This window comes from Periplaneta americana, chromosome 6, assembly GCF_040183065.1.
Source record: "Periplaneta americana isolate PAMFEO1 chromosome 6, P.americana_PAMFEO1_priV1, whole genome shotgun sequence".
In the NCBI taxonomy this organism is placed as follows: Eukaryota; Metazoa; Arthropoda; class Insecta; order Blattodea; family Blattidae; genus Periplaneta; species Periplaneta americana.
The window spans coordinates 132,458,938-132,484,996 of NC_091122.1; the positions used below are offsets into that span (position 1 = coordinate 132,458,938).

Genomic DNA, 26,059 nt, shown 5'->3' on the forward strand with positions numbered 1-26,059 from the left:
CCTTCTTGTCTTCATCTAAGCATTTCACTAAATCAATGGGGATTCCATCAATTCCTGTCGCTTTCCCAGTCTTCATTTCACTAAGCGCTAGTTTAACTACTTCTCTTAAAATAGAAAATCCTTTTTCGTCTTCTGATGCGGTTGCTTCGTCTTCTAGGGCTAACTCATCTGGACGATTCCTTGTCTCATATAACTCTCTACATATTTCTTCTATGTGTCCAGTATTTCTTGTTTGTCTGTTATTTCATTAATACAATATAATACAATATAAAATTGTTTGTTTATTCAGCCACATGACAAATCAATATTACTAAAACTAATGACACTTATTCATATATGTAGTCATTATGTTCTGTACAATGCAGATTACGAACGTTTTCGCCCTTCGGTAATCATCAGGCTCTGTGTATAATATCTCATTATTAGTCTCTGTAGTAAAATACAATGATAATTTAATGAAATGAACTGTTTAAAAATTAATATGTATAAATAATGTACAGACTTATGTGCGTAAAATTAAAACTGTGATTGCATTGCAATGATACATAAAATTATGGAAACTATGAACATGTAGTGATGTTCCTCATATGCTTTCTAAGTTAATGTTATTTCATTTCCTATTTCATCTTCTATCACACACATGGATTTTCTGTTCTTATTTGTGAAGTCAAAACATATAACTTCGCGGTACATTAAATCATATCTTCCTTTTCTCTCTAGATCCTCTACATCTTCACATTTCTCTTTCATCCAATCTTCCTTGGTCTTATCAGTTTCTCTCCTTAGTTCGTTGTTTAGTTTCCTGTAGTTTCTTTTAGCTTCTTCAGTGTTGATGTTTTTCCAATTTGTTCTTTCCTCCCTCTTCTCCAACATTTTCCGTGTGACCCAAGTTTTTCGTTCTCACTCCCTCTCTGTATCCTATTATTTCTTCTGCCGTTTTCTGTATACAGCTTTTAGACGACTCCAGTACTCATTACTATTCTCAGGTGTGGATTCTAATGTAGCGGTTTTCTTCAGATTAATATCTACTTCGCCTATCAGCAGAACATGATCTGAGTTAATATTCGCTCCTCATAAAGTGTTTGCATTTTTCAAGCAATTTCGCAATCTTTCCTGTACTAGTATATATAGTCTATCTGATATCTGCTTTCGTCCGTTGGGTATGTCCATGTATATTATGATAAACAGATAGACACAGAATCAGACAGATATACGTATAGATATTGGTATAAGTATAGATATAGATATAGACAGACAGATATATAAATAGGTATAAGTATAGATAGATAGATAGATAGATAGATAGATAGATAGATAGGTAGGTAGGTAGGTAGGTAGGTAGGTAGGTAGGTAGATAGATAGATAGATAGATAGATAGATAGATAGACAGACAGACAGACAGACAGACAGACAGACAGACAGACAGACAGACAGACAGACAGACAGACAGATAGATAGATAGATAGATAGATAGATAGATAGATAGATAGATATAGATAGACAGATAGATAGATAGACAGACAGATAGACAGATAGATAGTTAGCCTTAAACTCTCCTGAAATAATATCCTTAATATTTGCGCCGTTTTCTTGGCTTTGAATAACATTTACTTTGTTAAGAATACTCAGACGTGAACATTTTGTGACATGACGCCTTCCCGGTATGCAGAGGCTTGGATTCTCGTCACAAGAGAACACGTTGTACTGTATTCTGCTTTGTTTAGAATCAAACGCATTCTACTAAATAGGCGGAGCAGTGTAATTACGTAATTTCATTCGAGTTACTGTTTTAATATCTATGCAATCTAGCGTTCCAATTATGAGTGGAACTGTGAACTAGTTCATAATATTAATCGTTTCCACTGATCAGTGGCTCATTTATGTAGTTTTTAGATAAACATTCCGTTTATTAAATCTATACTATAATTTTAAGTTCAAATTCGAAGTTTTCACTTAAAATCATACCCTTGACGAAATGTAAGACATATTATATCTTAAGTACCGGCGTTTAAGACGCAACCCTTTGTTTGTACAAATCTTTCAGAGAAAAAAGTTATCACTGGACATTATAATGGATTTACAGTACCTACTCTAAATAAAAATTTGTACTTAGGTCTATTTTTACTAAATACAAAATTTTACTACGATGGAATACCTTTTAACTTCTTCATCAAAACCCAGAAATTCATCTCCAGAGCAGGGTTGCAGACGTTCTGAATTTTAACAGTGTGTCCTGTGTTCTGGATTGAGATATATTTGTCCCGGAATGTCTAAGAAATTGGGGAAATGCAATTTTTTGGTCATTCATATAAAATTATCTTTAAAATTCCTTATCAATCTTCTTTCAAGACCCTCTCTAATCTACGTCCATCGTCTTAGTCAACGTCACTTGGCGCCTACTGTGAGGTTGTATTGAAATAAAAACAGTAATACTGTAGTATGTATTAGGTATATCATCTTCATTGTTTTGGAGCAAAACTAGTGGGATACTCTTCGATAATAAATGTAGCCGAATGAGGCCGATGTCTGCCAAGAATTAAGAACCACAACCCACAGTAGACAATAATAGAAGGAGTGCTAAGTTGGTTTATTATTAATACGATTTAAGTACTGTATAATGCATTTTTTCTGTGTAGATCAGTCTGTGGTATAACATTACATTTCCAGAATTTATCAATAAATTTCGTAATGTAGAAAAAAACTGTAATAAAATTAACTGTTTAATAGCACATTATGCAACGAGCCTATAATGATAGTAATTAAGGCGCGAGTATGTTCATTTATGAGCGCAAGCGAGTTTCGTAATTTTCATACGAGCGTCTTAATTACCATTAGGTAGGCAAGTTTCATACGACTTTTTATGCTCGACCATATTTCTAACTTGAAATTATGCACAAGTATTCATTTTATTCGCATCTCACTGAAGAGCGGAAGTGACTTTGTGCATAGCTCGTAAATTGTGAGATGTGCGCAGACGCGAAAGTATTGATTTTTTTTCCGAGGAACAATAATGTCACTGACCTTGATATAATTTAGAGAATAACATGAACTAATTTTGATATAACCTGGAAATTGATTTATAATTGAAAAACGAGATGACAAATTGAGTTTATTTGAATATTATTTACAATTAACGCTAGTTATTATAGTAACAGAACATAACCTTCTGCGACAGTATTGGATTTCCAGCCTCCGTGACGTTTCCCTCATTGTCTTTCGATTGCATATCCGAGAATAATCGAAAACCTGAACTTTAATGAATAGGTGTACTTTAATGACATGCATTAAAGGACTGCTACCAGGTGTATAATTACTACATTTTGGCATGGTCGAGCATAAAATACATAAAACCAATAAAATCAGTTGCATTGCAAATTTAATTAATTCAAACGTGTAGTCACGTTAAGGTACGCAGTATCATCATCTGTCCTGGATTCCTGATAAGAAAATCTGGCAACCCTACTCCAGAGCTAAATGGAGTCACTTGCAACCTATTCTAGATCAGCATCTGAGTTCTCTTACAACAATTTGTCATTTGTACCATCGAATGCATCAATGCCAAACTTCTTAAATGATTTAACCACTGTCTCAGTTTTCACTGTATCCCGTGAAGCTTTGACCCATTTACAAACTCAGTATCAGAGTACAAGACGCACCCTGTTTTTCAGCCCATTTTCAAAGCAAAAATGTGCGTTTTATACTCTAGCAAATATGGTACCGCAATTAAAATCCTTAACATTACATGAAACTCATTAGTTCAATAATTGACATCAGTATGCTATTTAAAATAATCCACTCTCCTCCTTCCTACTTTCTGAGTCAGACTGTAGTTGTCATTGATCCACAAATTAATCTCATATTGGTGATATTTTCTAGGGAACGTATGAGTTAAAAGGATTCCACATGAACATGTGTAATCTGCCGGACACTCTTCCACCTCCTAAGGAAGGGATGATGGAAGTGACAGTTACCATGAAAGATAAGGAGATGTTGCACGTCAAAGGTTATGCAGAAATAAAACGATCGGGATTGCTAATGAGACGCTAGCTGAGAACACGTCACATTCTAGCTGTGAATCTTATTTAAGTATCTAAATATAATGTGTATGATTGTAAGAACTGTTGGATTTAAGAGATTAAATTGCATCTTGAAATATGTATTCTAAACTATTGTTTAATATCTAATATTACACCTTTAGTAAACTCCCATTGTTTTTCCTAGTACCCACAAAGAAATAGAAAGTCAATGTTGGAATAAAAGTTGCATCATCTTGTAAGATCCAAAATTGCTGCCGCATTAAGAAATAAGGGCTGGATAGTAGAAGAAAAAATGTCCTGTCTAGCTGAAAATGAGTCAACGAGACGAGTAGATAATTTAGCGTACAATTCTGATACTAAACAGGCATCATTGTGGACTCCACGATACGTTTTGAAGTAGGATATCATCAGTCAGCCGAGGTCCACCTTGAGAAGAAGTCGATCTATGAGCCTACAGTCAACTATTTCAAGCTGAAATATGCCTTAATTCACGTTGAGGTATTCGGCTTGCTCATAGGTGCTCGAGGGACTATACCACCTTTTTTCGAAGAACTTCGACGGCAGTTTGCTCTGCCAAAATCTCTGAGGGATGATATCGTGATAATTGTGTTAAAAGAAACCCAGCCAAATCCTAATTAATCACATGGTGCCACATTAATAGCAATTGTAATTTTTCACGCCCTTTTCTTTGTTTTCCGTTTTTTAATTTAATATCTATGCTTACATATGTATAATAATTTTTTTTGAGGATATACTGAGTCCGTAAGGGCTACTCTCAATGGGGGGGCAGTTTAATATTATTATTATTATTATTATTATTATTATTATTATTATTATTATTATTATTAGGGCTCGGAAGTTGATGACCTAATAATCACAGAAAAATGACCTATGAAATGACCTTCAATTTCTGAAAATATGACATTAAAATTTAAAAAAAAATGAGCAAGATTTTAATAATAATATAATAATAATAATATTATTATTATTATTATTATTATTATTATTATTATTACTGTTACTGAATATCTCCGAAATCACGCCAATGCACAATTAAATATTAGGAGGAACTGAAATTTCCAAACATACCTCTTATTCATCATTGTAGTAAAGAGCCATCGCCATTCGTACGGTCTAGGGTTTGAAGGATCGCCACTTTTGGCATTTTTACGCCGTCACTTGTGAGACTGACTGCGGGCACTGCGGCTGCAATATTTATTCTATTGCGCTAATTGGGGGAACCACGTACCACACGGCATCAAGAGTCAAGGCAAACCTTAGGAGAATTTCTACATAATACAATAGAATTGCGTAAACAATCTGCCGTGGGTTCTCTAATAAAGATGATTGTAAGGAAAAAGTCCTTTCAAAGGCAGAAGAGGGTAAAAATGCTACAAAAAGTAGAACATTTCCTAAAAAATGATCAATAGATAATGAATTACCGAAAAATGCAAAAAAAAAAATGCAAAAGAAAAGTAGGCTATATTAGTTCGTGTTGAAGTGAAACGAGTTTATACTGCATCCGGCATTGTCTGTGATGTTTTAGAAAAAAGATATTTCATCAACTTCCGAGCCTTATTCAACGAAATGGAAGTAGATATTTTACTTGAGGACTTAATACCTAGGTAAAATAGACAATGTCACTGGCCCAGGGAAATGTTAAGTATTTCAAGCAGTGACTTGTAATACTCGTATCCATGAAGCTAGGCTATCTCATGATTAGAGATGGTAGATTTTAGCAAATTAAAATTAAAAATTTAGCACTTTAAAAGTCAAATTTACCATTTTATAGCACTTTAAACGTTAGGATTTAGCGTCCTGGAGTGTTTCGGGCTATAAAATTGAAGGGTTGATAGTAGGACAAGTCCTAAAATTCAAATTTTGAGCATAGTACAGTTCTCTTTACCTCATTTCAAGCGCCATCTATTGACATAACAAGTTTCTACTAAACCGGATTTGTACCATTGAAAATGTAGCGTTCTTGAAAAAGTGGATTAGTCCAACGTCTGTCTAGCAAAAGACGGACAAGTCACAAACTTATCCGGTTCTTGTTAAAAAATATCATGAAGATGGCATTAGTGTTGTCTTCTTTTGTTTTAACGCTATATTAGCTGTTATTATTGTTGTTATTCGTTAAATATTTCGTTTTACAAATAATCATCAAAATGAACCGGATCCAAATATGCAATAGCAAAAGTAGGGAAGAGGAAAGAAAAGAATGAAGACAAAATAAGAAATGCCAAAGTTAAAAGTGAATAACATACATGTATAAATCATGTCGGGAAACTGATTCCAAGACGTGAGAAAAGAGCTATAATATTAATAATAATAATAATAATAATAATAATAATAATAATAATAATATATTTACTTTGGTTGAACATAGTTTATTGTGTTATTAGAATAATTATTTTTCGGTACTTGATATACCTGACGTGCCAGGAACTGGAAGACTGAAGAACACAGTTTTAGAAAAAGAAAAATATAAACATAACAATATTGTTTTTCCTGTTCAGGAAATCATTTCAACGTTAAGTTTTTAATTCAATTAAACACTTATACAGTATTTATTTGTATGTTGATACAGTTGACAAAATGAATGAAACAAGATTTCATATACTTTCTCTCAAATAATGTGTACAGTAGTGGCAAAAAAAAAAAAAAAAACCGGACCGACTCTTGTAGCTGATTTCAGAGCTTTGTTCACTCCAGAGCACGATAGACTGGAAATTAAGACTTTCGTGGTTCGAATCTTGCCTGGGAAGGAAACTTTTTTTTTTGTTCCTTATTCAAATTTATTCCCAATACCTTTCGATTGCAACGATATTTTACTAATTAATTAACTTATTATTCCCAGAACATGAATTTTACTAGCAATCGAATTGTATTGGGTATAAATTTGAAAAAGGAACAAAAAAAGTTTCCTTCCTAGGCAGGATTCATTATTGCTTAATAAAATCTACCGCTATATGGTATTCATTATCACACCTGTTAAGTGGATCAATATTGTAAACGGCAGCTTATACATTTTCCGCCAGGTGCAGATCAAGAAATTTCAACAGAAACATGTAAATACATTTTTTATGCACGATCGTGTTTTTTTTTTTTTTTTTTTTTGTATTTACAGCTACTGTTATTATGTCTTGAAATTTAGAATTCCCACACAGAAACTTGCTGCTAGGGAAACCATTCTTCATAACATAAAACTATACTGAAATAGATCCATTATAGCGCACATATTACGTAGTTATCTTTAGAGTATAGTTATGCGAAGGCTTTGGAGTAATATTGCTCTCAATATTCTATGTAAAATATATTGTATTTGCAATTTTAAAACTATGATCGTGCAAAAAATGTTGTACAATACACGTTTGTGAGTGCATTACAAAATTTCGTTTTTCTCGTTTTTCAAGCTTGTCCTCAATTTTGTTGAAAGCGCTTCCCAAACTTGTGTCGTAATATTAAATTGTCTAATGCCCTTGTAAATACCGAGTGGCAGTTTAGAAAACAGTGTACGCCACACAGGTGCAAAGTGATTTTATTTTCTTGTAGGTTTGCAAAACTTGGTCTGCGGACTAGTTTTACAAACATTCTCACTCACAACATAAAACACCACTTTTAATACTTGTAAATATTTATTACGGCACCAGGATTGTCAGAAACGAGCATTTTCGTGTCAATACTGAAACAATTCTGTGTTTTTATTATTCGAATAATAAGGAAAAATAAAGTCAAGCCTCGACCATGTGGGACCCACGCATTGGGAAAAGAAGGAGAAAACGTCAAAGAAAAGGTAATCGGGCGCTTTCCGGAGACAGACTGGAGCGCAGTGGACGAGAACAGTGAGGGATAAGCATGCATGGAAAGACTGGAAGAAATTACCAACACTATGTAAACTGTGTATAGTTGTGTATAGTTTATACAGCTCTTTTTGGGTGTGTTAGTTTGGTTTGTGTGTTTAGCTGATATAATTTATGTATTTAGTCAGTATAATTTGTGTCTTTAATTGTATAGTTTTTGTATGTTTAGTTGGATAATTTGTTTGTATGTTTTGTTAGGATAGTTTGTGTGTTTAATTGGCACAATTTGTGTTTTCAGTTGGTATAGTTTTTGTGTCTTTAGTTTGGATAGTTTGTGTATTTAGACTGTCTAATTTATGTTTTCAGTTTGTACAGTTCTTGTGTGGTAAGACTGTACAATTTATTTGTTCAGTTTATATAGTTTCCTTGTGTGTTTAGTTTGAATAGTATTCTTGTATGTTTAGTTTGAATAGTTTGTGTGTTTAGACTGTCTAATTTATGTCTCCAATTTGTATAGTTTTGTGCGGTAAGACTGTACAATTTATTTGTTCAGTTTGTATAGTTTTTTGTGTGTATAGTTTGGATAGTTTGTGTGTTTAGACTGTCTAATTTATGTCTTCAGTTTGTATAGTTTTTGTGTGGTAAGACTGTATAATTTGTGTGTTCAATTTGTATAGTTTTTTGTTTGGATAGTTTGTGCGTGTGTTAAAACTGTATAATTTATGTGTTCAGTTTGTGTAATTATTTGTGTATTTAATTGGGATAGTTTGTGTATGTGTTACGATCGTATAATTAGTGTGTTCAGTTTTTATAATTTTTTTGTGTGTAGTTTGTATAGTTCGTGTGTGTTAACACTGTATAATTTATGTGTTCAGTTTGTATAATTTTTTGAGTGTGTAGTTTGAATAATTTGTGTATGTGGGTAGCCTGTATAATTTGTGTGTTAAGTTTGCATAATTTTTTGTGTGTTTAGTTTGGATAGTTTGTGTACGTGCGTAGCCTGTATAATTTATGTGTTTCAATTTGTATAGTTCCTTGTGTGTGTTTAGTTTGTATAATTTATGTGTTTAGTCTGTATAGTTTTCGTGTTTAGCTTGTATAGTTTGTTTATGTGTTTAGTGTGTAAGTGTATAGTGTAAGCTGTCTTGGACTGGCTCCCCAAGTGTAGTAGACCTTAAGCTCACCCTACATTACTTTAGGAGACCGTTGCCCTTATGGGATTTCAGACTTTTTATAATTTTTCAAATACTGGGTGTTCATTTCAAAGTGTGTCATGACGTCACTGTTATGAGTCAGCGATGTGAAGCGACTTATAGCTTTTATGTCAGAGAAGTTGCCTATTATTCAAGGCGTTCATCCTGAACAACGTCGTAGCAACAGATGGCGGTCTGTACGGTCTGTGTGCTACCATAACCTCTTTGGAACTGTATTTTGCGCGGGCAAGTCGTACGCAGGGTATTTGTTGCTTACGGCAACATTCCACAACACAAATCAAATGCTCAATGTACATGTTGACCGTCAAAGTTAATGTCAACAAATACGTAAGTTATCGTCTTAACCCTCTCCCCATATCCCGACAGTAAGAAAAAACGTTACGTCAGTACGTGTTTCCAAACAGTTCACATTCCTGCCAATACAGGCGTTACCATACGTAACGGTACGTACTCTTCAGAATGAACGCCGTACTTGCTAGTCAACTTCTCTGGCACATAGGTAATACGCCTTTGCGGAAGTGTAGGAAGCAACGAGTTAGAAAGAGAAGAATATAGAGTGGCCATGTTGTCCTGTTCAGCGCTCTTTGCGGTGCCACCGCGAAACACGGCAGATATGAACTAAGCGCCCACCCTTGTAAAAATTCTTCTGCTTACAATGTTGTGTGTACGGAGGTAGAGCTACGAAAAAACAAAGAAAAAACATGCCTGTTGTACGTGCTGCATATAACTGCAATGCCAAAAGGAAAAAAAAGACAACTGATTTATCATATTTCATGTAAATTTTATGAAGTTAAGTCCATAGTTTTGTTAATTAGAAGCATTTTTTTTTTCATGCATAAATGTGTAGCAACGCCCGGCATACCGTGCGGTGTGTACAGTATTTTGCTTTTCTTGCAGTTTCCCTTTGAAAAAAAAAGAACTGTTGAAACAGTGGATAATAAATATGAAACGAGACAAATGGTGTCTCTCCGAGCTGTTAATTTCTATAAGTTCTTTCAGTACTCCATCAAAACACTTGTTTATAATTTTTGATGCAGTTTCACACAACCTATTGTTCAAGTCCCTAAATATTTACTGTAGTTTTGGTGAACTGCATTTTCTTGAAAAAAAAAAATGAAATTAACACTGTCTTTATTATATCATAAGCTTTACGTTTCGTAGGTGAGCATCTGAAGTTCATGTTGTTCTGTAAATGTGCAAGAAAACCAGCAATTGTTTGTACTGCCTTGTCAACAACTGCCTCCTACTCTTTGTCATGTACAAATATTTGTCTTCTGAATGTGGAGAGCATAGGAAGCTTTGTTTCGTGGGATGCCATTTAACCCTTGTCGTGTTTTTTACCCACTGATTTAACAAATCTTTGTTTTCTAAAGGAAAAGTGTAGGTTTCTCTGTTGTATATACCTAATGCGTAAGTAATTGCAGTGTATTATTTGTATTATTATATTTGTAATTATTGAAAAGTGTTTTTCTATTACATTTAATATGTAATTAATATATTTCTGAAGAAAAAATCTTTAAGTGTTGAGTGCTTTCTTAATGAACAAAATTATGTAATATCTTTTATTTCTGTTCCTTGTGTCCGTCCTGCTTATAGAGAAGACGATGAGCTGTAGCTTATAAAAAGTAGGCCTATTTCGAAGACAAACGATAAACCAAATAAATGGTTCACTAGTAATATACTTAAACTAAATACGGATAAAACCACTACAATTCCGTTTCAGACCCAGTGAAAAACAAATAGCAATGAAATATTAAAATTGTGTTTCGACACCGGCATCCTTTATTTCTGCTCCTTGTGTCCTTACTGCTTATAGGAGAAGACGATGAGCTGTAGCTTATAAGAAGTAGGCCTATTTCAAAGACAAACTATTAATCAAATAAATGGTTCACTAGTAATAAAGTTAAACCAAATACGGATAAAACCGCTACAATTCCGTTTCAAACCCAGTGATAGCAATCAAATATTAAAATTGTATTTCGACACTCGCATCCAAAATAACGCAAAACTCTGTGGTAGGCCGTATTGTTGTTAGTATTTTGACTGGAACGACATGAAAGAACATAATTGAGCACCTACAGGCAATAATGGGGTAAGTATGAATATATTTCGTAACTACTTAACCCATTATTGCACGTGGGTGCTCAATTATACACTAATAATAATCTATGGTGCCTCAGCCCTTGACCAGCCGGCTGTTGGTCTCACGTTCACATTTCCATAATAATTATACTTTACTGTAACAAAAAAAAAAAAAAAACTGAAAGAGTGTTTGGTCATGTTTTACCCAAATTACAAGCTTGAAGGTAAAGGTTGTTTACTATAGTTAGAGTTAGGACCTACTTTCATTCTATATCTTATGGTATAATAAATAGTTTTGCAACGTGTAGAGACTGGGAAAACAATTTAATAAAATCATCCGAATCATACTCGTTCATTTTATAGGCAATCTTGCGGGTCGCATTTAAAAGAACCTAGGAATATTAACATTTTCTTCAGTATATTTCCTAGGACTTCTTTTCATACGTACATGACAATTTTGCTTAGGTTACTCTTTTAAGCTTTCCTTCTAGGAATAGCTCAAGTGTTTTGAATTTAGCGTCCATAAGGTCTTTATTTTAGATTAAGTTACTATCACATATTTGACGAAATACTAGGTTTTTTCACTTCAATTTAACTTGTTTATGCAAACGAAATTTTGACAGCTGGCGATTGCAATGTTACTTATCGCCACTCCCACTTTCTTTTGGGCGCTTAAGTTAATGGCGGACGGTCGTTCAATTTTCTTCAAACATGGCGGGGCAATGGCCACTCTATATCTCTCTCTTTCTAACTCGTTGGTAGGAAGACTGAATTCTCTAGGCTCATCGGCTAGCCACATGACGACATACAGCGAGCCATGACACAATTTGAACTGAACACGCAGTATTTATGCCAAGGATTTTCATTAACATTTAAGTCGATGAAACTGGAAAGAAGACTGATAGTGAAAGAAAATAGTCCATCTACGAAAACTTTGACAATAGAGTGATTTCCGCTTAATAGATCACGTTGGGACCATGCGTTTTGGAATTAGATACTGTACATACACTGACCAAAAACCATGATCCCAATCTGGTCCTATTAAGCGGAATCCACTGTACTTACTATTTACTCAATGTAATTTCCGTCTGCACCTACACTACACTCAACGATCATGAAGCAACTGACGGAAAACGAGGAAGGATGTATCTGGAATTTTTTTTAGGTCTCACGCTACAGCCCTTTCAATAACTTCCACGTTATCGAAACAAAACCATTCAGTGACATATTGAGTTATAGGAATAAAAGAGTCACACGGTGTTAAGTGAGCTGAATATGGTATGAGACAGCAGTGTACTTTTTTGTACTAACAATGAGAGTCTCCTATGGTTGGGTGAGTTTTCATGCAACAGGAAGCAACTGTTCTCTTCTCGGTATTAAGACGATAAACAAAGGACTATCTGATGCAAACTCTTAGATAGCAGTAACTATTGGGCCACTGAGTATGAAATATCTGTGTGCAATATCCTCGATATTGTAAAAGAATCATTATTAGCATTTTAATGAGGAGAGGAGTGAAATTTTGACCATTTCTGATAAAATACAGTCAACTCCGGATTTAGTGAACCTTTGCGGACTTGCATATTTCGTTCACTATATCCGAGGTTCACTAAATCCGAAGTGTCTCTACTCTAACCTTAAATGACAGGAATGAATGAAGTTGTGAACAAGAAAATAAAATACTATACAGTAACTAAAATATCTCATTTTTGTGGAATGGAACACACTGTATACTGTTACTCACAGTTCATTTACTTAAACTATGCTGTTACCCATGTCCGCTCGTGAAAGACTACGTTCAAGACTATTTATAACGTTCTTATATTCCAAAGGAAATACTTTACACTTCGACATTTTTGTACATTAAATTCACTTTTCCAAAACTACAAACAGACTGATCAGGTAGAAATGACAAAAGCTGTTATGGTGTGACTACGTACTCAGCCTTGGAATTTCGCGGGTCACTTAACGGAAACTGCGAGGGAATTGATGGAGTTTGAAAGCTATCGGAATCTTACCTTCATTTATGCTCTGGACATAATGTCCGTCCTCTTTTAATAAAAGAAAGCAATTTTATTTTCCGTTGTTTCGATGCTATCCTATCCGTCATAACGGAAATGTTTCTGTGATCAAAAGGCAATCCTTCGACGGTGGAGTGAGGCAAGGTCGTCACGCGTTGCCTGGATTTACAGTACAGCTCACTTTCTAGGAATCACTAGTCCTACCTTTGTCTTTTTACTAAAGGAATAAGAAATTTAGAATGTTATTCTCAACACATTCTTTCAGTTTTATACAGGAAGGTTTGACATCAAATAAGAATTTGTCAGGATACAACTCTTGTAACTTCAATTTTTAAGGTTCACTATAACCGAAGCGAGGTTCACTATAAACAGAACTATTAATGTACTTTTTAATGTATGCGGGTCGGGCCCAACGATTTAGGTTCACTACAGCCGAATGTTCACTATATCCAGAGTTGACTATATCACTTTTTCGTCGTAAAGCATAGTTAAACCTATAGGATTTAATCTATGTGTCACCGAAGCTTCAGGATTTTAGATTTTTTTAAGATTCAGATTTAGATTTATTCAAATTCAAATAATACAACTACAAATATAATGAAAGGTAAAAGATAACATAAAATCACAACAGTAATAATTACAAAAAAAGAATGGAAATACACGTTCCTCTTCGTTACAGTTCCAAATCATACCTGAGCTACTGCGTGTTCAGTTCAAAGTGTATCATGGCTCGCTGTATGATGTCATGTGGCTAGCCGATGAGCCTAGACAATTCAATCTTCCTACACTTACGCAGAGACGTGTTACCTATGTGCAAGAGAAGTTGCCTAGCAAGTACGGCGTTCATTCAGAAGAGTACATAACGATACGTACGGTAACTCCAGTAGTGGCAGGAATGTAAACTGTTTGGAAACGCGTACTGGGGTGTTTTTTTTTTCTTATTGTCGGGATATGGGGAAAGGGTTAAGACGATTACTTACGTACAGTATTTGTTGACATTAACTTCGACGGTCAATATGGACACGGAGCATTTGATTTGTGTTGTGGAATGTTGTCGTACGCAACTCATGATAACAAATACCCTGAGTACGACTTGCTCGAGCAAAACACAGTTCGAAAGAGGTTATGGTATCACACAGACCGTACAGACCGCCATCTGTTGCTACGACATTGAAGTCATACCGTACACGTTTTCAAGTTCAGATTGAACGCCTTGATTAATAGGCAACTTCTCTGACATAAAAGGTGAAACTCGCTTCAAATCGCTGACTCACAACAGTGACGTCATGACACACTTTGAAATGAACGCCCAGTATATTGGGAATATGATACAAAATAATACATTACAATTGAGTCACAGCCGAAAAAGCAAGGAGCTTGAAATCGAGGACAAGATGCACACAAAGATGGCAAGGGACATACAAGACAAGGGGCATACAAGGAGGACAAGATGCATACAAAGATGGCAAGGGACATACAAGACAAGAGGCATATAAGGAGGACAAGGGGCATACAAGCAGGACAAGGTGCATACAAGGAGGACAAGGTGCATACAAGGAGAAAAAGGTGCATACAAAGAGGGCAAGGGGCATACAAGAAAGACAAGAGGCATACAAGGAAAACATGGGGAAGACAATGATAACAAAGGGAAGACAATGATAACACGGGGAAAACAATGAATAGGCCTACAAGAGGAAAGAGGGTTTGAATTGTTATGTGACGGTTAATTCCCAAGTTATTCGGCGACACCTACCGAGGAGAAAGTAGTAGTTCTACATCTAAAGACACTAACTTCTACAACAGCTGAAGTTTTACAGTGTGTTTCAATAAAATAGTGTCCCTTAGCACGACATTTAAGTTGCGATTTGTTTACGGCGATCATCGCCGGGCGCACATCGCTGGCGATTGTCGCCTGGAGTTCCAGCAGTTAAAATGAATGCGCACGGTTTCTTTACAGGGATGATCCCCAACTCAGATCGTTGGACGCGACGCAGATCGCTGAAGGTTGCTTCTGAAGTAAAGTCAAGACGCACATCGCCACATACATGTTCAATAATCGATATTTAGAGAAGGCCACGTCGAAATACTAAATCGAGTTATGGCAGCAAAACAAATGAGAATTGACAGCGATGTATGCTGATAAAGAAACCACTTTCTGACGATCATCGCCAGCGTTTAAAATCGCAGACGAAGTACGTCCGGGGATAGTCTCCGTAAACAAACCATAGCTTAAATATTGGATACTTATAAATTCTGTGGTGTTTGGGTAATGGGAGATAGGTTATAAAAATGAGTTCGGAGATAAATGAAAATTAAATTTGGAACCCTTATTACAAATAATTTTCTACACAAATAAAACACATCAACTGCTAGTATTCTTTGATTTTTGCACATCCATTTGTATAATTTAACTTGTGTGTTCATCTGGGGAACAAAATTCCACCTGAACAAAAAAATGACCGAACACCACAGAATTATTCCGAATATCCTATTAAAACCTTGAAACTTTCCAAGTGTTTCTAATGCTTAATTAATAGCAGGAGAGTACGCAACGGAGTTATCGGGTTTGAACCCCCCCCCCCCCGCTTGAACTTTTTGAAAAAATGACATATTTACATTTGAGTATTCTTTATCCATAATCATTTTCCTTTCTCTAATTTTTCACTGTCAGAGTAACAAAATCTACATCAACATAAGATATAGTCTTCCTACCCCTCCTTAAATATAATCCCTGTGCTTGTTGTTGCGGCACGTTCGAATTATACCGCCAGTACCGATCTTGTAATAAAATGAAGCTGACACAATATAAAATTTAACTTGTTGTGAAACATGTTTAAAAGGTTGTTCTGATAGTTCTACAGTACAGGTATTAAATATTGTGCACTGTCGATTTTAAATTCATCTTAATAGCTGTATTCACCAAACCCGTTTGCTAGAGTTCTGACTTCATTGTGAAACGTTCGTTTAATGTTTTGTGTATTTGACAGTTCATAATTTAGTATAAGCACATTACAGTTCTGGGTTCTTTGATATGTCTAGGCGATCGCAAAGCTCAATTTTACAATTTTTTTTATCAAAAACTCGCATTGTGATTCTCGCGAGGTTAGTGAAATTTTCACATTGGCAAATGTTTCTTCGCAGCCGAAGCGTGACGACGTCACGAACGTTCTTCCAGATGTCCAAGAACGGCAAAGTCAACTTAATGTTAAATTAGGTTAGATTTTGGCTTAAAACATATCAGGTAATTATCGGACGAAGTCTTATCAATTTACATCATAGACAACTCTATGTGTTCAGAGGATATACTCAACATCAAGTAATTATCTGAACAAATACTCTACTTTAAAAGTATCAAGAAGTATTCTTACAAAATAGCAATTCTTATTGTTCTTTTTGAGACTTTTTTATTTTAGTTGGTTATTTAACAACGCTGTATCAACTACTAAGTTATTTAGCGTCGATGAGATTGGTGATGGCGAGATGATATTTGCCGAGATGAGGCCATAGATTACCTTGCATTCACATTATGGTTGGGGAAAACCAGGTAATCAGCCCAAGCAGGGATCGAACCCGCGCCCGAACGCAACTTCAGACCGGCAGGCAAGCGCCATAACCGACTGAGCCACGCCGGTGGCTTTTTTCAGACAACTGACTTGCTAATATTAACAAAAATGTAATTTTGTTGTTAAAAATCGGAAAGAAAATCTATACGAAGCAACTATAGAATTCACAACACAATTTTAGCTTCAGAATACTTGCCATTCAAAGAAATGATGCAGACGTGGACAAATTATTAGACTAAAACGTTTTCTTAGAAACATAATATAATTCATCATATCAACTATCAGTATAATTCACACAGTCTCTATTGTTGTAAATATTATTGTTTACATCTTCTGGGATATTTTTCCAATGGTTAAGTATATTTTTCTGGCTATGTTGGTACTACTGATGTTTTAATTATATACTGCAGAAGATATTCTCCCATGGCCTGCAAGACGACCGGACATGAACGAAATTGAAAATCTGTGATCTACACTGAAGAAGAAAGAGAACAAAAAAAGGCTTACAACAAAACATGGACTCATGTAAGCACTATCTGATATCTGGCTAAATGATGCTCATATTCAAAGAAAGTGTCAAACGTTGGTTTCCAGCATCCCTGACAAAATCAGCGTGTTAATAAAGAATAAGAAAATGTTCACAAAATATTAGCAACATCAAGACTCAATTTTCTCTTCATTATTTCTGTGCAAAATACATTTTTGTTCATTATTTCTACGGATCTACCTAGGGCAGACTGTCTCACTTAACCAAGAAATGGAGAAAGAAATACAAAGGAGAATAACACAATCCTGGAAAGCCTTCTGGGCGCTAAAGTTTATACTCCTTGACAGGTCCATAAATCGCAGACTCAGACTAGAGGCTCTTAACTCCTGTGTATTCTCGGTGCTAACAGACGGTTGCCAAACCTGGGACCTCACAGAGAGGCAAAAGACGAACATCGATATATGCCAAAGAAAAATGGAGAGGAAGATAGTTGGCGTTTCACTGAAAGACAAGGTCTCCAACACGGCACTGCAGAAAATTACAGCTTCTGAGAACATCACAGAAAAAGCCCTCATAACGAAGTGGAAGTGGGGTGGTCATGTAGCAAGGCAGCAACAAAGCAGATGGGCGCGAGAAACCACCATGTGGGACCCGTACATAGGAAGGAGAACACAAGGCAGGCCAAGAAGAAGATGGGCAGATACATTCAAGCAGCAGCTGGGAGGGAACTGGTCAACCATCGCCCGCAACAGGAACGAGTGGAGACAGTTAGTGAACAAACTCATATAGAACTAAAATTTGACAAACTCTAGTGTATCTCACATAGTGAATATGAATGTAAATATTGTTCACGTGAAATAGCTCATCATGTGAACCACACCAACCGAGCTTCCCCTCCTGTAGGAGGCCCTAGCCCTTCATGGGACACAGTGGCTTCATTCATTCATTCATTCATTCATTCATTCATTCATTCATTCATTCATTCATTCATTTCTACGGATAAATATAACTTCGTTGCACATATAATTAATTTAGTTTAATAATTTGTCCACGTCTGTATAGTTCATTCTCTATTTGTAATATTCTTTAACCCTTAAAACTAAAGAAAAAAGGTATTTTAGAAGCAAATTCAAATTAGTGTAACTCTGAAAATATTGAGAATAGAACACATGTTTATATGACACTTTTTGCTCAAAATGTCTTTGAAAATATGCTCCGTAAGTGGCGGTAACTCATCCTGAATCACCCTGTATATAATTGGAAACCGGAAGAAAGACGGAAGCGAGTGATACAGAGGAGATCTTGAAATGAAGATATTTTTGAAGCTATGAACAACAGTGACCTCGGCCTTGATGATGACTCAGATCAACAACAATACCAGTTGAGGACAGCGAGACGGAGCTATGAATTGTCGCAATAGTAAAGAATAAAACAGCTTAATAAGCTCATACTCGTACAATGGCAGAGATATTTATCATTAGTTGATGTTTGTGTTATAGAATCGAACCTCTTTACCATTATAAACAGAAATCCCTCATCCATATCGTCTATTCACTATTTTTTATCATTCCGGTATAAGACAAAAGTATGCAATAACCTGAATGATCATGAATCCTCCTTTCCACAATACAAGACTTGACATATTTATGTAGTTTCGCAAACACAGTCACATAAAATTAAAGAGAATTGCATACTGAATTTAATGAAGCTATTTTTTTTGTACAGTTGTGTTACCATGGTTTCCACAAAGTTGTTCACGGCAGTTGTATTAATAAGCATTAATGGCTTGTATTCCTGGAATATCTGCACGTGGTAAAGTAGGCCTATGTGAGAGTGTTAAGTTGACTATTTCGTTTATATGACGTCATTCCATTTTCGGCCAATGAAGTGTAATGAAATTTTGAATTCCAACGAACCATAATCAAACATCGCGATAATTTCTGTACCTAGGTTTATTGCTATCAATTTATCGCATGGTCATTCTTTTGTTTAGTTGGTGTCGCCAACAGTTTCCCCGTAAGTCGATTATTAATTGATATATTTACGCAGTGAAGACGACATTCAAAACGGTGCACCATGTAGACACAAAATCTTCATGTATCTTAATTGAACGTACGTTTTAAACTTATTTCAATATTCTTCCCAGATTGCATGCATATACACATGGAAAATTAAACTGTGTAGATGCAGCTTTAGTTCCGTTACAAACTACAGTGAGAATACGTTTGTCGAGCTATGGAAAATGCTTTCCTGTAGCACGGAGTAACGGTCGAAATAAGGCACAGCTGACATTGTCCCGTTCCCACAGGTAACTAACCTAATTGTAGCCTATAATATTTGTATTACGTGAATGAAATTAAAAAAATTAATAGAAAGTCAGATGTTCAAATTTATGTAACATCAGCGCGTATCAAGCCCAAAGATCTTGTATAGTGTTATATAAAAGGTCTTTGATCAAACTTAATTCCATATGGCGTAATAAAATACGTGTTTTAATTATCTATACAGAGATGGCTTCACTGTGTAACAACATGATATGTCTTGCTGTAGTGGAATACATAAGCATTGCTATATAGCTGTCTCCACACATATTACATAGTTCTTAGGTCTAATGTAACGATGAAGTACTAAATAAAGTACGAAATTCTACTTCCACATCTACATCTTCATCTTCCAATTCTATGTCCATTGTAGACTATCTGAAGAAAATTACACTCCTTCATTCAGATGTGATAACTGCGTTTTCAACAATTCTTCATTTAATTAATGTAGTAATCAGGTTACTGTAATTATATTATAAAATTTTTAATTAAAATATGATTTCAGCAGATAATGAAGATGTATTTCTGTTATGGACCTAATAATAAGAGAAACGCGCAGTACATGTAATTAATATTGTTAAATATGTATTTCGTTTTCGCAATTGGCATTACTGAATAACATTCAATTTCTTTATTGCATTATTCGATATTCATCTATTTCAACTTCACAATGTCTGGATAGGTTAAATATTCGTAAATATATGATTATTAACATTTTGTGACCGAATTTTAGGGATATTATTTACATGTTTATTTTATTCTCGCTTCGCTCGTGGATTTATCGGGAAATCTCAGACCTCTCGTGACATTACTAAAGATAAAATACGAATGTTACGAGAATGATATAATTTCGCAGTATGCGTTTTTGAAGTGTAATGCATATCGTTACGAATGATGTTTGTTGTTGTTGTTTAGTCAACTGTCCAAAGACAGGTCTGAACCTCACAAGTAATACCTAGAAGACACCACTTATGAGGCAACTAGGCCAGGAGATAATGGGGTAGGGTGGCCAGTTTCTTTCCCCTTCCATTGCATACATCGCCGATTAGCTACATGCAGTAGCTATTACACTAGTCAGACTTCAGATGCATACAATCTTCCTCTGACACACATCGTCAAGTGAGATGTACTGCCTGATAATAGATGTACAGTAGTGGCAAAAAAAAAACCGGACCGACCTTACAGCTGATTTCAAAGGCTTCTTCACTCCAGAGCGTGATAGACTGGTAAGTAAGATTTTCGTGGTTCGAATCCTGCCTGGGAAGGAAACTTTTTTTTTTCCCCTTATTCAAATTTATACCCAATACTTTTCGATTGCAGCGATATTTTACTAGAGCATGAATTTTACCCCATGTATTGTGGGTCCCTATCACCACGGCATGGCGCGTCCTCAGGTTGCGGATCGAGGAGACGGCCTCCAGATATGGAGGGTAGCTGTGAATATATTGAATAAGCAGTGGCGGACAGCCGATGAGGGGAGGTCCTCCAGCTTGGGGGTTGGGCGAAGGGCTAACAACCCATCACCGTAAAAAACAGCTTGTTACGAATCCTTCAAATAAGCCTCGGAATGGGACTGATTCTCTTGCACGACCACAGAAAAGGAATAAGGTTCTGAGATTTGGTACTTGGAATGTTACAAGTCTATTTGAGGGAGGTGGGATATGATGATAGAGACAGGATTAATCTTGCTCAGGATAGGGATCAATGGCGGGCTTATGTGAGGGCGGCAATGAACCTCCGGGTTCCTTAAAAGCCAGTAAGTAAGTAAGTAAGTAAGTATGAATTTTACCAGTTTATTTTCTAATGGCTTTCGAAATGGGCTACGTCAGCAGTCGAAACTACAAATATTTCAATAGATTACTCGCTATCTTGTGAATGCGGGCGTGGCATGCGCAGTGGCTCATTTCGGGGACTTTGATTATTCCATCGGTCCGGTTTTTTTGCCACAGTACTTATCAGCCAGAACCTCAATCAGGGGGAACGAATGATATTACGGTCTAAAATCTTTTATAACCATTAAACTATATAATCTATTTTCAGACGAAATAAGATGAGCTTCCATTTTCTTTCTAATTGAAAAACCAAAACATATGAATTCATTTGTAAAATATGTGCTTGAAGTCGTTATGTACGTATAGTTAACTATGCAGAAATGAACATTAAATATTTTAATATATCATAATCATTTTAAATGCAGTATTACTCTGTATACGAAACTCAGCGTTCAAAAACGATACAAAAGAAAACAAAATTTGTTGAAACTTGCAGTTGGAAGTTATGCCACCCTTGATCTATGAGGTGCTCTCTGCTACCTGGCCTGTTGTAGGAAATTAAATAATTCGCAACGAGAAGTAGGAATTATTCTGTTCATAGTAATTACTAGACTTCAGATTTTTGGCTCTAAAAATTGGATCTTAGGTGCATAATATAGGCTTAATACTGTGAAACAGGGTACAGAAATTAAAAAGCAAACTCTAAAAGTACATCTGAACTGATTTTCATCATATCTTACTCAAAATTTAGAATTTGATAGTTGGTTGACGTGTTATTCAGTTCCAAGTTAAAATTGTTATAAAGGTGACTTTGGCTAGAATTTGATAGAGAGTTGATGTGTTATTCAATTATTTGTTAAAATTGTTATCAGTGTGTGTGGTTTATAATTTGATAGTGAGCTGTGTTACTCAGTTCTGTGTTTGAATTTTTATCATTGTGCGCAAGTTACAGTGTTCATTGTTATTTGTGACTAGAGCTCCGAATATCATGTACGTGCAAATACATATTTTCAGCTTAATAGTGAAACGTGTGCCCATTTAAAATTATTTGAACATTTGATAATTTTGAGTACAAGGTTGGATTTTTAAGCACATATATATATATATATTTTTTTTTACATTTTTTGGTATTCAGTATACGTAAATACATATTTCAGCATGTTACTTATGAATATATATTTTATATATTTTTGTAGAAAACGCCAGTATTCGTGAATTCACATACAGACTTTTCTTTTCATATACAAATGGAAATTTTTCTGGTAACAAAGTCATTTTAAAACGGTCGTAAATAAAAAAAATCTTTTACCACTTCTCATTCTTCTCCTTTCAGTTTTTGCAAGTAGGGGCTATTCTCAAAATTAAACTGTGTTAGCTGAAAATCGACAATGATTTAGTTTTCAAATTATTATTATTATTATTATTATTATTATTATTATTATTATTATTATTATTGTTATTATTATTACGTTATATAATAATAATAATAATAATAATAATAATAATAATAATTTATTTTAGCTGGCAGAGTTAAGGCCGTAAGGCGTTCTCTTCCACTCAACCAGCAAAAGTATACATACATATGTATAAACTTACAAAGAATTCAATAATTTGATTTAGATAAGAGCTACATGTACACAAGAGTTATATACGAATTAAACAACAAAGTACTATGAACTATTAATTAAACACTGAAATACAAACTATGTAGCAGAATTAAGCTAAAATACATAGAATGTTAATATATTTCAAATAATGTTACATAATAGAAAGAGATTATTATGAGACAATTTTGAAAATACAGCACTATCAGGATGCATGTCTAAAGGAAGGAGTAACAATGTAGACAGTGATAGTTTAAGTCAGTATGATTGGAGTGAAATGCTAAGAAGGTTATCTTTTAAGCTGTTTTTAAAAGTGTTTATTATCTTGCAGCCCCTAATACTTTGTGACAGGGAATTCCATTGTCGCGAGGTGGATACTGTAAAAGATGATGAATAACGAGATGTTCTATGAAGAGGTATACTTAACGCGCCACAGATAAGTGATCTGGTATTTACGTCGTGGTTAAAGTATAGATAAGAGAAACGAGACGAAAGGTAATTTGGTGTTGAAGTGTGCAGAATTCGAAAGAGCAATGACAAGGAGTGTAAAGTTCTACGTTCTTTAAGTCAGAGCCACGAAAGACTTGCGAAGGACGGTGATATGTGATCATATCGTCGGATGTTGCATACGTATCTGACGCACATATTCTGAACTCTCTGTAACTTGACTGACAGTTCAGAACTTAGGTCACTTAACAAAACGTCACAATAATCGAAATGCGGCATTACTAGGGTTTGTACTAGGGTAAGTTTTAGTTGCTGGTGCAAGAAGTTTCTTAAGCAACTCAAACAGTGAATGGAGGAACAGATTTTTTTTATCGTTTCTTTAACTTGAAAATTCCAATTTAGATTATTATCGAAAAAGAAGCCAAGATTTTTTTACGACAGATGAATAAGGGATTAGAGTGTTGTTAAGGGTAACAACTGAAAGATTACTGTTATTAAGAGAGTTAACTAAACGCTTATGATGAAAGAGTAATGGAACGGAGAAAAATTCTCTCCGTTCCATTACTCTTTCATCGTATGATGACGCAGAATATCTGCATGGAAATATCATATATATTTTGGTACATTAAAATAATATATGATATGCGTAAATCACTTCGTGATTTAAGACGGCGCTTATTCCGTCGGATCCCGGCCAACTAGTCACTCATATCGAGTGCACCTCAGCACATGTGTGGACTTCGGTCCTGCGTTCATAGACATCTATGACGTAGTGCAGAGGGCGGCCACTAGAGGGAACCCAAGAGTTGGAGCTTAATCTGAGACGATTCTATCCGACGTCGGAGTTGTATCCGGTGTGGCTTAGTGGATAAAGCATCAGCACGTAGAGCTGAAAACCCGGGTTCAAATCCCGGCGCCGGAGAGAATTTTTCTCCGTTCCATTACTCTTTCATCGTATGATGACGCAGAATATCTGCATGGAAATATCATATGTACTTCGGTACATTAAAATAATAAACGCTTATGACCAATAATTATAGCTTGATTCTTACTTGGATTAAGTGCGATTCCGAAATTGGCCGCCCAAGTGGAGACAGTGGCTAGGTCACAGTTCAACTTGTTAATTGATTCATTGATCGTATTGGGTTAATAGAGCAATTAAAAATTATAATTAACAAAAACAATTGGCATTGATGGTATTTCAAATTCTTTAATTAAAGGATACTCTGAAACATTTTTATTCCCTTATTAGCCCACATATTTAATTCCAGTATGAAAAATGGTAAATTTGTCTCACTATGCAAAGAGTTTGCAATTTATTCATGTATTAGAACAGGCAAAATAAATTATGTTAGAAAATGCAGACCTATCTCAATTTTAAATAACTTTTAACAAACTTTTGAAAGGATTATTTACAGAAATATTTCCTTTTATGTGAAAAACGAACAGAATTCATCACAACATGGATTTACTGAAATCAAATCCACGATCACTAACCTAGTCATTTATATCAATCAAAATGTATCTAATAGAATAGTAGAGCAACCTGATTCATTATTATTCCGATTTGGATATATTTTGTGACGAAAACAATCTTCATACGGAAACAACAAGATGGGGTATGGACATCTACTGCTGCAGAAGTTTCCCGGTTGTTTGATTTCTAGACGAATAGAATTCCCATATTCTGGACAAAGTTCTCACAGTGTGGGATGGTTTCTGTGGGCACTATTGAAAGAAGGGTCATGGATAAATATATAATAGGATGCGAAACTGCGGTCAGTACCATCTGGCGGCGGGGGGCTGAAATAAGATGATCAGCGCCCAACGGCGTAGGTAGTAAACATTAGAACTACGTGTTGGGTACATTACCCAGAGTTCTCTATTTATCCGTTCGAGATATTGCTCGAGAAGACGAGATGGCAGACAGAAACTTGCTAATAAGTGAACTTAAAGTGATATATGTGTGTATAAGCAGTTTATGTTAAACAGTGATGTTTATGGACGTTGTAAATATAGTGTTTTTGAATGTATTGCAAAGTAATAGTAATATAATAAACTGAACTATCTAAGTAGTTCTTGCAGACTTTTCAATTGCGCTGTACAATAAATACCCAAAGAATACAATCCCAATTATCTAACCTTTTGCTTTATTTTTTTTTGTCTGTGTCTGGTTATATTTTAATTGGTTAGTGTAAAATAGATCGTCTCTTTTATCTTCCTGTTGGCTCCGGTAAGAATTTTCAGTAGAATATGCTGTGAGGAATAAAAATGTAAATGTTTTATTTTAAATTGGGTTAGTTTTGAATATCGATGAGGGTGGGTGGGAATACTTTTTGCACAGTTTAACATTTTCGTCACCAGGTGCGCTGCTAAGTGCATGGAGTAATTACTCTTCATAAATAAGATCTCAATTTATAGACATAAAAAAAATCAATTATTTTGCGTACTATCTGCAACAGTAATTCTTCGTCCACATCGTCTATTCATTTTTTTTTGTTCCGGCGTAAAACTATAGTATAAAATAATGTGCTGATTATTATCGATCTTCCCTTGCATAAAATAAAACATGATATATTGTTGCAGTTTTGTAAAAATAGATACATAACTTTATAAAAGTGCATACAAAATTGCATGCAAATAATTCTTTGTATACACAACGACGGATATAAATAGAGCCATTTCAGGAAACAGGAATACACTACATTAAA

At 35.1% G+C, this 26,059-nt stretch overlaps 1 protein-coding gene across 2 annotated transcripts in view; it reads left to right on the plus strand.

Moving 5' to 3' along the window:
* The window catches only part of LOC138702240 (uncharacterized), a 30,613-nt gene extending 26,447 nt beyond the window's left edge, over nucleotides 1-4,166 (plus strand). For both annotated transcript variants that reach the window (XM_069829828.1, XM_069829827.1), the window contains exon 4: nucleotides 3,877-4,166. In XM_069829828.1, coding sequence (XP_069685929.1) covers nucleotides 3,877-4,047 — 171 coding nt within the window. In that variant the 3' untranslated portion in view covers nucleotides 4,048-4,166. The remainder of the gene's footprint in view (nucleotides 1-3,876) is intronic.
* The last annotated feature ends 21,893 nt before the right edge of the window (nucleotides 4,167-26,059 follow it).